The sequence below is a fragment of the Notothenia coriiceps genome, unplaced genomic scaffold (assembly GCF_000735185.1).
Source record: "Notothenia coriiceps isolate Sejong01 unplaced genomic scaffold, NC01 NC01_scaffold00012899, whole genome shotgun sequence".
In the NCBI taxonomy this organism is placed as follows: Eukaryota; Metazoa; Chordata; class Actinopteri; order Perciformes; family Nototheniidae; genus Notothenia; species Notothenia coriiceps.
Window position 1 is genome coordinate 233,910 of NW_011345600.1, and position 14,613 is coordinate 248,522.

A 14,613-nucleotide genomic window follows, 5' to 3' on the forward strand; every position below is an offset into this window, starting at 1 on the left:
TTTTTTAAATGAAGCCCATAGTAGGGCTGTTTCTAATGCTGTTCAAAAAAATATCTGAAGCTTTTATTGAGGTTTTTGAATCAAGCTTTGAACATTTGCTGTCATATTTTATCATGTCATCACAATTGTTGAACAAAATCCTCAATTTAAATAAAGCTAATCATCCAATCAAGTACATTTTTTCAGCTTTCTTTAATTCCTACAAGTCATAATTGCCTCCTTTTTTAAGCAGCAAGCATGAAAGCAGTACATTGATTGACCACACTAAACAATATTGTTTTTGAAAGGCCAAACAACAACAAATATTGGTTCAAGCAGTCTATCTGTTTTTTCAAATGCATGTTGTGAATTTCATTAAATGTTGATTTTTGGACTTTAAAGGGCTCTGGAATTTTAAGAAATGTCTGCATCGTCTGTAACAAATTTCACCCAGCATCTCTGAAATGTAATTCTACAAATGGTATAACAAAAATATTTGTGTTGCCTAATCTTCTTGTAAAAAATATGCAGAAAAATGCAAATACACAACATGCAAAAAAGGAGCAAGAAATATAGATACCATACCATATATGTAACGACAATATCAAACCAATCAAATAGTTCATCTTTTGCAAAATCAAATGATTAGATTTAAAATAACCAAAAAGATATAGTTATGCTATTCACATTTGCATGTTGTCTAACTCATTAGCATTTCGCCTTTATTAAATTCTAACAGTAGAGCAATTTGACAACACACATGCATCGGCAGCATGACACAGGCAAGAGGGGAAAACATCGCAACAACCATGCACACAAAAAAATGCATTTCATAACACACATAAGCAAATGACTGTAACTGAAGTACTGAGCAAGAATGATTTGAATAAACATGTGAAAAAAGTTATGGCACGGAGTAGATCAGATCTGACAGGACTAAATGAAAGTGGGACAGTGGTTCCTATACTGTTCTCACTCCCAGTTCTGATTGATTCCAGGTGACGGGTAAGATGGACGAGAACCAGTTTGTGTCGGTGACCAGCACCAACGCAGCCAAGATCTTCAACATGTACCCCCGCAAGGGCCGCATCGCCGTGGGCTCAGACGCCGACCTGGTGCTGTGGGACCCCGACGTCACCAAGATCATCTCTGCCAAGAGCCACAACTCGGTACCAGCCTCTCTCAGAGTTTCATGACTAATAATATTTACACATGCTGAGGCCACCTGACGTCAAATATTGAAGCCACGTGTGTGTTTGTTATGTGGTTTCTGCCGACAGGGCTTTTTTTTGATAAGTCCAGAGTCAGACATTTTGACATTCTCAAAATAGTGGATTCTTTTAAATGCTTTTCAGGTTACTGGTGTTTTACATGAGTGAGTAGCTGAAAATAATACAACTCATTTTGACTTATCCACAAGGTACAATACATATATGAATACTTTTGATGGAAACGTAACTCCAAAAGTTTAAAAATTACCAAGCAGGTTAGTGATTGTCAATGATATACATCCTTGATTCGTACAAAAACATTTATTTAGTTTCAAAATAAATAAATACTTTTTTTGAATATTTGATTGATTATTAGAATCCAGCTAATATTATTCAGGACCATCAGAGCCACTGATTTATTTGTGCACTTTTGGTTGTGTCCACGTCTGACCATTGAACAGGGTGTGGGCCTCACACAGCGTCAAGGGAGTGATGTCATGCTTAAGATCTGCCAGGGAACTTGAACACATCGTTTCTGATTGTTAGCAGGCGGATTAGATTTTTGTGTGTGTGTGTGTGTGTGTGTGTGTGTCACAGAGACTATTACTGTGTATGTCCTCGGACTCCGTTTGCTTAAGCCCATGTTCTTTAGTTTCTTTTGATTCCGCTTGGTCAGAAAATTGACCAATGTTCAAGGGAGAAACTGCTCATTTTAAATGTGTGTGTGTGTGTCACAGGATAGCCCAGCCTTCTGGTGATCTCATTTCAGACTCCACCAGCTTGCCATGACCTCAGCTCCAGTAGCTTTTAGGAAAGAGCATTCATACAGCGTCCAAATTCGTCACACAGCAACCTCCCCTCCCTCCCTGTCCACACACAGCCAAACAGCCAAACAGCCAAACCCCTCACAGGACCCTCTCCTTCATCTCCTTCCTCTTCCTCCTCTGGCCCTGAGTACTGAGGTCTGTTTACCACATCAGGCGTTTTATTTTTGCCTAGCGAATCGCTTTCATCTCTGTTCGAGTTGAATCAGTTAAGCTCCTTTCACAAGTGCACTGTAATCCATCGACATTCTGCCAATGTTGAACGGTGGCGTGCATCATCTGTGAACACACAGGCTGGAAAGTGCATCAATATTTCTGTGGCAAGTTTCCAGAGGAAGTCTGAGGGAGATTTTTGGATAAAGCTGTGAATGAAAGCAGCAACTTTCCCAGATACAGAAAGTGAAATCTTTATGATGATGATGGGAAATCAGCTGGAGATGAATCAGCTTAAAATGTGTTTCTGTGAGGATTTATCTTCATTAGTAGTTTGAAGTACAAGCAGCTGGGATAAAAAGGATTTACCTAAATTCAATAGAAGATTACTTGTAACAGGGTTATTGCCAATACTATTTTCTTACTTTTTTGGATAACTTACAACCTAATACCATATTGCTTTTCGAGTTATTGTTCCAACTTTAGGGGGATACATGTGACATTTCTACTAAACTAATTTTTCCGATTATTCCAGCACCACATGAACCCAGCATCCAGTTATCATTTGGAGACTGAAATCTTAAAGGTGTACTTGAGATAACAACAAACCCACACAAACTGAATTTACCCACTTTCATCAAAAACTAATGTCAAGGATAGTGGATTCATTATGTACTGAACTGTCTTTGTGTATGTAATGTGTTATATTGAGATGTTCACACTTCATTTTTGCACACTTTATCTATGTTTTCCCTTCTCTGCAGACTGTGGAGTACAACATCTTTGAGGGCACGGAGGTGCGCGGCGGGCCTCTGGTGGTGATCAGCCAGGGGAAGATCGTGTTGGAGGAAGGGAACCTCCACACCATCGAGGGCTCGGGACGCTTCGTGGTCCGCAAGCCTTTCCCCGACTACGTCTACAAGAGGATAAAGGCTCGCAGCAGGGTACCATACTAGTTTTCTCTAACATAAACTAGAGTTAGATAGGAGGCAAAACTCCACACCCAGCAATTTCGAAGGATTAATCATTTTTAGGATTTTGGGGGATGAAGCAGCTTTTTAGAGATATTTCTTGTTTATTCTCACTGCCATGAATGTTGTTTCCTTTTTTGCATCCAGCTTGCGGAGCTGAGGGGTGTACCCAGAGGTCTGTATGATGGCCCAGTCTGCGAGGTGTCCGTCACCCCCAAAACCATGACCCCTGCCTCCTCCGCCAAGAACTCGCCGGCCAAGCAGCCCAGCCAGCCCGTCCGTAACCTGCACCAGTCTGGGTTCAGCCTCTCCGGTCAGTTCTGATCAGCTAATTTATTGTGAATGTATGATTTTTATTTTTTTTTCCCCAATCAATCTACCACTTTGATCTACATTTATTTTCTTGATAAAAACTAACTGTTATCTTGAATATTCTAAGTTATTTGCTTATAATATAACCCCCCCACCGACAAAAATAGTTTTTGGCTTTTTGCTTTAAACTCTTTAAATACATGGCTAATTAACCACAGTTTGCAATTAATGTCTGTTATGTTGGTTCAATTGAAAAGACAAAAGGGAATAACAAACTTCTATTTTGCACTCATCTACCTACAGTCGTAAAATGATTACATTACACAGCCTGATATCCCAAGCATTAGAGCAAGTGCACTTCTGTACTTTTGAATAGTGCTGCTTATTGGTACCATGAACATCTATGAAGTGAGCTAAGGACACCGTTCAGCATCTATTTTTTGCACATGGAAACGTAAAGGGCTCCACCACACCAGCATTCAGGAGAGAGAACATTGAACCAAATCCAATCCATCTGAGTCACTGCAACCTATTGGATTCTCTCATGGCATGGTTACATGAAATCCATAGAGTTCAACTAAGGTAAACTCTGTAATCACATTATTGAACTCCAGCTAATTTCCATCACTTTTTTCCCCCTGACCCTGCCTGCTTGGCGGTGCAATTCAGCAATCTTACCTTATCAGTACTCAAACACTAGTGTATATTGTAAAATACATGTTGTAATTAAATAAGCGCATTTGAGTTTGAACAATATTTATTCAATTTCCTATTATTTTATCTTTTAATCGAAAATGTACCTCTTATGTTCGTTTAAATATTGCACATAAACATCTCCCTTCCTGTGTTCATATAAATATTTTCAATATATTTTGTATTTATTTTCAAATGGAGCAAGTTTCTCGCAGGATAAAAAAAAGTACTGATTTCTGATAGACATTAGTTTAGTTAAACACAGTGCAGAAGTGAATCAATGCATGGAATACATTTCCCCACCACTTATGATATCCCTGATCCTTATTTTATGTCTGACCTAAATCATTTTTCTCTCCTTTTTTTGAGTTAAAAAACAGATGCAAAAAAATATACACACCATGTTTTAAATACTGTAGGTCTTAGGTTTATATTAAACTTTGTTACATGTATACATGCAGGTAAATATTACCTATTATTAAAGGTGTATGGAGAAATTAACCTGGATTCACATGTAAGTAAACGGGTTATAATTGCTCTAAAAGTGATCCTGACAAAAAAATATCACCTGATAAAGCACATTACCTTACCTACCTTACTTCATATAATTAAATAAAAACACTTGAGAAGGTTATCCTGGAGAAAATAAATAACAAAAAAGAGATGCTATTTATTTTTTCGTACATGCCCCTTGGGGCTTCCGTAGGTTTGACCAAGTCCAGTGAACCAGTCGTAAAATGTATGGAATTCCCCACATACAATTTTAAAGGTCACCTATTATGCTAAGTCCACTTATGTGTTTTGTTTATACATAACCATGTGTCCCCTCTGTGTAAAGAGATTCTGAAAGTTTCAGGAAAAAAGATTCTCTCACTTTTTGTCCTGATCCATTTATATAAAAACCTGTCTGAAAATGCACTGATCAGATTTTGGACACTTTATGATGTCATAACGATTTTTTGGCTTGTGTAACCATTAGCCAATCACCAACCAAGGTAACCCCCCCCCCTGATCTGTTTGGTATTTCGAGCCAAACACTTCAGAGACATGTTTTGTATATATCTGAGACCTATAATATATCGATGAAAAACAGTATGATAAGAGACCTTTTAAACAACCAAGTAAAAACACAACTTTGAATACCCATCTTTCCTCTTGATCTCACAGGCGCTCAGATGGACGACAACATTCCTCGCCGGAACACCCAACGCACCTTGGCCCCCCCTGGCGGCAGGGCCAACATCACCAGCCTGGGTTAGGGGTCCGCCCTCGGCCACTTAGGAGGAAACAAAGACCGGAGGACGGGTCGGCCGACAGGAGCTGAGGGGTCGAGAAAAATCACGACACCGGGAACCAAACCCTTCCCAGCACCGGTCCATCCGTCAGCCTCCATCTTTCCCCTCCTCCTTCACCACGTACCCTCCTCCCCCTCCCCAAAACCGGATCCTAGAGGACACAGTTAGAAAAAAAAAGGAAGAAAAAAAATGTCTGCCTCATATGATGAAAAAATGAAATACTCCTTATTTGAGCACTTTAGACTGCATTATTTTGTTTTTTTATACCGTACTTTTCTCCCTGCCATTGTATTCTTTTAACGTTTTTTTTGTTGTTTATTAGGGGGTTCAAGTGGGACTGAATTAAGAGAAGAGGAACATTTTCATGCAGGATGTCCATTGTGTTTCTTTTCATTTGGGGAGTAGTTTAAATGGAGCATTTGTACAAAGCTAGATTATCTTCCCTTGAATAGGTCAAGCTGGATGATTGAAATTGTCTTACAGTTTATTCAGGAGGCAAGAACAGAGTATCTGTGATTTGTACTGTGTCGCATTTGAATTGCTTCCCTTTCCAGTGCACCGCCATCCATCACACACTGCTGCGATCCATTTCCAATTGATTATTAGCCATGAGGTCGGCCTTGAGGTTAAACAAATATTTTATTTGGGTTATAGACTCTGGCTGCACTGGCTCTCATCTCATGTTTCCCTTTTGCTAAGCTAAATAAGTAAAAAAACATATTCCATATTTGGCAGCTGCCTTAGAGCTTGTGAGTGTTAGGAGAAGGAGCTTGGGCAGGTAGTAAATAGAGCTTTATGCCTCGGTTTTTTTAAGCGTTAGGCCATTGTTAAGTGGGAGAATTGTAGGAAAGATTTAGGGAGGAAAGAGAAAGTTGTACTCGCTGTCACTTCAAACCTTTCCTTGCCTTATTGTCTCTTAATGCCGTCCTATTAGATAACTCTTAGAGGTGCGGGAAAGGTGCCATTCACTGCTACAAATTCCCCAGTTTGTTTCCTGTAATTATAACGGTTTTGATAGACAGCTGTCAGTCAGCCGTTAACTGTCCCATCACCAACCAGTGCATTTACACACAGAATGTTTCTCCTCCTCCAAATGTGACTGTTTTATACTCATCCAAATCCCTTTTTCTTTTCTACTCTTTATGTGCCTGAACCCACAGAAGTTGTACTGATAATCCTGGTAAAATAGCCAGGATAAACCGATTCAAGGGTGCCAGAGTTTGTGCTTTCATAGGGCCTATCCTACCGGTAGAGCCCCTGAAAAGTCGAAAAATGCTCGATATCTTGAAATGTTTTAGAGTTTTTAACTTGTTGTCAAACTGCTTTTTAGTGTCATTCTGTAACTAGGTGCCTAAGGGCTGAGCACTATTGATTTATGCTTGAAAGTAGACATGAGCTAATGTACTTTTGTGCAGTGTTAATGTGTGAGGAATGGGACACGCACAGCAGGCTCCTGTAAAGCACTGCTTACTGTTGTGGACTTAACGTTTTATTTTTTACGTGATCTGGTTTTCATTAAGCCAAGCAACTGATTTCCTGTGTTAGTTCTTGTGTCAACGAGGTCTTGGCCTCCAGTCACCTTCTCTCTGCAGGCTTTTTTCCCCCCATGACTCAACACGGAGTAACAGGCTCACAAAGGGATCAGGGGCCTCTTTACAGAATCTCATCTCGGTTTAGGATGACATGCAAGAAACATGTTTCCTAACTACTTATAGGGATTACAAATACAAACCTGAATTGTAGTATTTACTTTCAGAACTATAGCCTACTAAGTTAGGATGGCATACTCTGTCCTACATGTAAATGAACAGCACTGCTGTCTGTATGACAATGAAAGCAGGGAACGGATCAAATATGATACATGAAAGGCCACTCCAACCAACCTTATGATGACACTTATTTATTAGGAAAACGTGTCTCTTTTTTCCCTCCATGATAGTACGCTAGCTAGCTCTCCCTAGCTAGCTGATGACAGTGATAGAACAAGAGCTAGATAGCCGATGACAAGGGAGAGCAGTTGATATTGTGGATGATCCGTCTTGAGTACATTTTAATCAAAGATTCAGGCAGAATCCAAAGTACAGGTATTAGGATTTCTTAAGACAAGATATTAGATGCGAAAAAAGATGGGACATGGCCATGAATTAAGCTTTTCCAGTGTGATAGTAAGATGCAATCATATGTTTGAAACTTACTTAAGATAGGGCAAGCAGCTAGGATATTTTTCTGTAATGAGGCCCCAGTTACTTTAACTCTGTATACTACTATCACAGACTTCATTTTAGTCAACAGGGTGGTGAAGAGCTACTTGTCGCTATAGCAGCACATAAGAGCTTGCGTTAGCTTTACTGAACCCTGACTCACACACATGCATACTGTAGGCTAGATATACACCACGTCTGTCTGCTTTCATACACACTTTTTAAACTTTCCCTCTGATCTAACTGGAAACGTATAGAAGACAAAGTCTTTCAGTGTTACGCATGGTGTATATGTATTTAAAGAATCCACAGCAGGGGGAATGAAAGCATTCAAATATGTGAAAAGATAGGAACGGGAAATGGAAACTTAATTTCCACGGCAACTTACTCATCACACAACAAGATGTTAGTCAGTCAGGAGTGGGGAATTTGACCCCGACCAGCGACTTTCACATTAATCTACACTATTTCTCTCTGCTGCTTTAGGCGGTAGAGTATGTGGGTGGAGATTTAGGAGGCGAAGTCCAGCACACAAATACAATCTGGCAGCAAACGTAGCTCTTGAGAGAGTTATTGCATGCTGCTTGTATTTTTGTATTTTCCGCGTCACTCCTTCCTTTCAGTTAGTCTTTATCCGTCCCCCCCCCTCCCTGCTTCCCTCCCTTTTTGGCTCTTTTAATGTTTCTGGCTGTTGCCGGGGCGACAGACCCCTCCACTCCTGCAGGGTTCTGTTTTTTTGTTTGTCATGGCAACGCTTGTCAGGTCGGAGGTTGCCATTCGCAACCAGTGCTGACCTGGCGCTATTAGAAACAGCTTTGCGCGCACACACACACACACACACACACACACACACAGCTTTTTATTATTATTATTCTGTGACAGTTCTGCACCATTTCGACATAATCCTGTAGGCCTACTGAGTTGCTTGGAATCCCCTGCTGCTTAAAAAGGAATCGGTTAGAAATAAAAGCACTACAGACTGTAGACGAAACACACACCACTAAACATCAGTTGCTGTGATGCAGCACCCTTGCCTGGAGAATTAGCTTTAAAAAAAACATCCGTCAACACCGGCACCCACTCCCCGTGTCCCATGCCTCCCCAAACGTACACACACTAAAAAAACACACTTATACTCCTTTTAACGCTCTGTCGGCTGGAATGCTTTTCTATGCCATATTATGCTAATTGTATACGAGTGATATGTATGTACGCAACGTGCTGCAGGCTGAGAGGAGCTTCCTTTGTTGATGCTGTTGAACACCTTCTTGCCCCCAAACCCCCTCGCCCCCCTCTGTAAGTCCCCTACCCCTTGTGAAAGTGAAACTGTGTGATGGTATTTGTCTTGGTGGCTGTGGGGTTTCTGGGATGCTTGCTCAGTATGGAAAAAGAGTCAAATCCCATGGATGGTGATGTAAAAAACAAAACAAGATGGACAACAAACAATAAAAAAAATGAGAAAAAGGGAATTCAATCTCTGTTTCTTATGTTTCCGACATAAAAAGCTCCATGTAAAACTCATTAAATATACTTACAAAGTCCATTTCAAGAGTAGGCCTACTAGGGTTCAAGAGTACAGTCCCCGGGCGCTGTACAATAGCTGCCCACTAGACTCCTGGTACTAGGATGGGTTAAAAGCAGAGAACACATTTTACTGTCTGTGCTGTGTGCTCTGCATGTGCATGTGACCATTAAAGAGGGTTTCATCCCTCCCAATATTATTATTATTATTATTACTACCATAAGCATAATCTGTCACTTTTTAAGATTGTTTTTTTGTTAGGTTTTATAGATCATATAAGGAGAGACAAAACAATGGAACTACAGTGTTTTTGGCCCCTGGATGTGCTGTTCGCATGTAAACTAGTACGTCTAAATGTAATTTAGTGTAGAATTCAGATGTTTTGGACGATCTATAAACATACAAACACAAAGCTCTCGATCTGAGCTGTACGGAAGCCCTGAGAGGCCAGTGAGAAGCATTTTTCTTCTGGTGATCCATTTTCTAAGTTTGATCTAAACACTTTTATTTCCTTTGTTTATCACTGAAGAACAGGTAAAAAAAAGGTTTGGCCAGATTAACAGAATTTGTTTTCTTACTTGCCTCAGGGTAGAAACAATCATGATAGGAAGAATATGTAGCAGATGAACAGTGCAGCTTGAAGCCTTAGTATTCTTGAAACAATTTTGAATTTACTTCGTGTGAAATCATACTTTTGTACTTTTGTCTTTTGTTTGAAAAATCCTCAATATAGGCTAAGCAAAAGGCCTGCTAACAGTTAGCTGCCACCTCCAACTGCGGCTTGTAGTGTGACCATGGCAACCACATAAACCAGAGAGGGATGACAGCTGATAAAACTGGAATCTGAGTTCTTGATTGATATACCTCCAAATATCAGAAGAGAAACTGTGTGAGAGCAGCATCTACATCTAACCATCTGGTATGAGACAACAAACAATGTTTAGGATTCTAGTTAGCAACAGACTCATTAATTGCAAAATATTATTATTGTAATGATGACTGCCAGCTGGACAAGACAACCAGGTCCCAACAAGTTGCTAGTTTTAACCACCAGTTTGCAAATGTAGCTTTAAAAACACTGCAACTGGGTGGTAACATCACAGTTTATTACAGCTTACTGCAGTGAGTGAATCAGTACCAGGAGGAAGCATTCAGTGTTTGTACACTAGAGGGCAGTACTGTCATCTTGTTCACTCACCACTTCCTGCTTTTTCTGCCACTGTCTGGAGGAGGGATTTCCTTTTCATACTTCTAATGAATGAAAAATGCTATCAGTTGTTAGATGACACATCTTCTGCTGCACTTACAATTACAGTAATACTCATGTTGGATCAATGCCAAATTTGCCTGAGTTAAAGTGTGGGATAAGTGGTTAGCAACTATTAACCTGCCAGGCGTGCTCCCATGAGCGTTAATGTCAAAATCCCCCGCTAGGTTCCTGCTCTGTCATTAATTGAAACACTTCACAACCTTAAAGGATTCTTGTACTTCAGAGGCTCTTTCATGGGCCTTCCTCAGAGCAGAGTTACAATATATACACTGGATGAATGGACTGTTTGAGATTAAAATGAAAAGTATAATTTATGTTTTCTCTTTCGGCTTCTCTTTTTTCTTTTTGGGTTTTATCCTGGCTTGCAGTGTTCAAAGGAAAGTGGTTAAAGGCCAAATTCTTGTTCTAATGGTGAGTACTCACTGTAGAGGCCAGGGTTCGAATCCGGCCTGCAGCCAAACTAAAAAAACAAAAATCGTTCTCAAGTTCACATGTAATTTCCTTTGGAGAGATCAGCATCATTTGTCATCCATACAATGATTAAATATGCTGTATTTTGTTGTTAATCATGTGTTTTTGTGACACATACTATGTGTATTACCATAGACTGTGTATTACCTTTTGCCAAAGGAGCTCAGTGTCGCACACAGCCCTCTAGTGGCGGTTCATGTCACATTGACACAGTAGGATCCATTGCAAAGCTTTTTTCCATATTCACTTTTTCCATCATCTCACCTTCATGTCAATAGCCTCCACCCATCCATTTTATATTCCCACTTCTCCACATTCAATTTTTCTATCATCCCAAGGCAACTATTCATTATCACATTCATAAATATGGACGGCTTTAAGTCAGATTCAGCTGTGGCTACACATGTAAAGCGTAAAGCGTCTTTAAAGCGTCTTTCTACCCTCCCTCCCAAATGTAAAGCGTCTTTGGGTTCAAGAAAAGCGCTATAGAAATGAAATGTATTATTATTATTATTACATGTTTGACTTCAGGAAGATATAAGGGCCTCAACTGGCTTCAATTTTTAAGGTCTAAACCAGATAGACTAACAGAGGACTAACTGTACGGATACACATGCAAAAACATTGCTGTAAAGTAACAAATTACATGAAACAGGGTTACGTAATTAAATCAAAAATACATGTCACTCATCAATTACAGTTACCAAGAAAAACTATGTAAAACTATTACAGTTACTAATCTAAATGCCAGTGATTAAAAAAGATTAACATCCCAATACAAAATGTATTTTGTTACTCTGTTTCCAATTACAGAAGTTACAACCCCAACAATGAAAGCGGGAGACTGCACGCAACAACAAAGAACAGGAAATAACATTGTTTTAAGGTTCGGTGCAGAAAAGGCAAAAATGTTCATAACTCTAACAAATAAAAAAAGAAGGATCAAAAACATACTGAACTGAACAGCAGGACACAAATATCAACGCTATTAATAAGGAGATTAAGAGGATGCTGAACTGTAAGGACGGCTTAAACGCTCTTAAATTAAATGTGTCCTTACAGTACAGAAACTAATTTTGTCAAAAAAAATAAACAAACTGTGAAGTCAATTACTGCGCTTTGACTGCGGGGCACTGTGGGTCAAACAAACCTCTTTGCGGTGTTAGTGCACCTAATTAGTTTGGGATTTTCTGATTTTGAATACATTGAGGAATCAAAGTCAAAGTTAAGCTTTTAAATACCTGATAACAGAGTTAGAGTTTCTGCACTTCAATCTAAGCCTCCCACACTCTCCTTAACCTTAGCAGTCTGTTGGTCCTGATCCTGTTTAAATTGCGTATAGTTTATGCCTCTTCTGCGATGTCTTTTTTCTGCCAACTGAGGAATGAAAGATGCATTCAGATTTAATACTTTTGCACAATCGCAAGGTCGACTCAAACTTTATTCCCAAGTTGTGAAAAAACATACCGTCAACACTGTGTTTATTTAACCGTAACACTTACAAGCGTCTTGATTTTGTGCGCACCTTCAGACTACATGTGAACACTGACCGGAAGAGTGCACTGACCTTTTCAAGCTGAGTATGGCTTTTAAAAAAAACAGTTCAAACAAGACTTGTTTGTTGCTGCCAGAAGACAAATTGTAGCTATAGTACACACCAGAGCATACATTTTTTCAAACTTCCATTGAAAAAGTATTTTTATGTTATTTAATGAAAATGCAATGTAAAAGCTGTTTATGCATTTTTCAGAAAAGTTGTTTTTGTGTTCAGTCACTGTATGGCACTGACCCTGGACCTGCAGATACAACTTCTGCTTCACTAACAATGCAACAGCTGCAGGATGTGTTCTTTTTTAAAAGATCTGCAAGGACCTTCCCACCCACACAGGTCATTCACCTATTGTGCCTGACGAGACCCCCCCCCCCCCCCCCTCAGGTCTGGAAAAGCTAGGAGTACTTTGAGTTTAGAATAACAAAACTCTGCAAGATGCACATAATCTGTCTCTTAGGGACAATTAGTGAAAACCCCTATGTAGCATTCCTTGAGTAAATTATTATGTTATTTATTTGATTTAACCGGCTTCAGCGAGGTGTCTTTTTGTTGTTGTTGTTCTGGGGGATGTGGACTCTTGTGGACTCGTCTGGCAGAGGTTCGGCGGTTTTCGAAGTACTCTTCCACTTATCTTTGGTGACTTAACTGTAAATGTCCACTTGACATTACATCAGTTGTTTACTGTGTCTCAGTTTGCTTACTTCTGTTTTTCTGAGTGCACCTATAGGTCAAAAAGTCGAGTGTTGAAAGCAGGACACTTCTCACACTCAGACACGGCCATCTTGGCTACGTTAAAGGAGTTTCTGCGCTGAACTCAGCACTCAAAGAATAAAAGTTATACAAAAGGGATTTTAACTATTACATATACTAGGGTGGAAAAAAAACCATCTTGAATTTGTTCAGGTTAATAGAGATGTATGTAGTGATTTGGTACCGCAAACGATAACGTTGCTAGCTAGCTAGTTAGCTAACCGCAACAATCATCAATTCTGTTGAGGGCTCAGCAGATGTGGGCGGTTTGAGACAATGCTATACAGTTCAAATTCACACACTGTGCAGTTGTTCACAGTATACAACATGACAATGTACTAAAGGAAGTAGTTGATTAAATAGTATTGATGAATGCTATTGCAATCAGTATCCATGGCTGGGACGCCTTTCAACTCTTATTGCTGCCCAAGGTGGAAGGGCATTATAGGACTGATAATGTTTCAGGAAAAGAGAAATGTTGTCCTTTTACAATTCTAACTGCTGTCCAATCCATCCAACTGAGTAAATATATAATTGGGAGACAGTTTAAAAGAAATATGACCTGGACCCAAACTTTCAGAAGCACTTTCAATGATAAATCAGGAACCGTAAAATAGACTACTCTGTTCAATTGAACTTCTGCTAGTAAAAAAGAAACTGTCACCTCCAAACGACACAGACAGTAAACAACATAGTGTGGAATTCTGGCGTAAACTTTAATATTAATACCATGAAATGCCTTTGCAAAAATGCTACTTACTTTTAGCACATTTGCACAGACATCACTGCAGATACTTGCAATATGAATAATCTTTGCACATGACATTCATTAACCAGGAGTTGAAGGATTTGGTGCGGTTACTTTCTTAGATTTCTTACGAGTTACTGTTGGGAACATTTCTGAGAGTATCAATAAAATGTAGAATTTATGCTCAGTCCCAAACTCAAGAAAAGACTGTCGGAAGTTTTGTGGAAGTCTTTCAGCTTGATGCACAACTCATTGCAAATAATGAGGCTCCTTTGACTTCCCGACACAGCTTGATTCTTGTCATCTCGCTGCTCTACATTGTTATTAATCATGATCGCCGTTTCGTAATGAAACATCACTTTGCTAAGTTAAACTGCACACGCTTGTCTTTCCAGTAATGGCCGCCTGAAGCCATTTATCATAGCACTGTTTGCCTTAATATGACAGCTGCTGCAGCACTGTTTGACTCTTGTGCTGCTGTTTTGAAAATGAGAGTGGAATTTCCCATATATTATTTATGGGAAATCAGATGCATTCATTCACATAAATAATATATGGAAATATGCTCATTTCAGGTTCATATTGGCATGTTGTGCTTTTTACTCTGGCATGTTTACATGTTTTAATGTTCAAAATGGTCCTCTTACCTGTGCTGCTGCTC

General features: G+C 39.5%; 1 protein-coding gene across 2 annotated transcripts in view; it reads left to right on the forward strand.

Moving 5' to 3' along the window:
- LOC104947652 (dihydropyrimidinase-related protein 2) overlaps positions 1-8,681 on the forward strand; it is a 31,885-nt gene extending 23,204 nt beyond the window's left edge. For both annotated transcript variants that reach the window (XM_010773708.1, XM_010773709.1), the window contains exons 11-14: positions 978-1,148; positions 2,932-3,111; positions 3,286-3,451; positions 5,311-8,681. In XM_010773708.1, coding sequence (XP_010772010.1) covers positions 978-1,148; positions 2,932-3,111; positions 3,286-3,451; positions 5,311-5,402 — 609 coding nt within the window. In that variant the 3' untranslated portion in view covers positions 5,403-8,681. The remainder of the gene's footprint in view (positions 1-977; positions 1,149-2,931; positions 3,112-3,285; positions 3,452-5,310) is intronic.
- Positions 8,682-14,613: the final 5,932 nt, after the last annotated feature.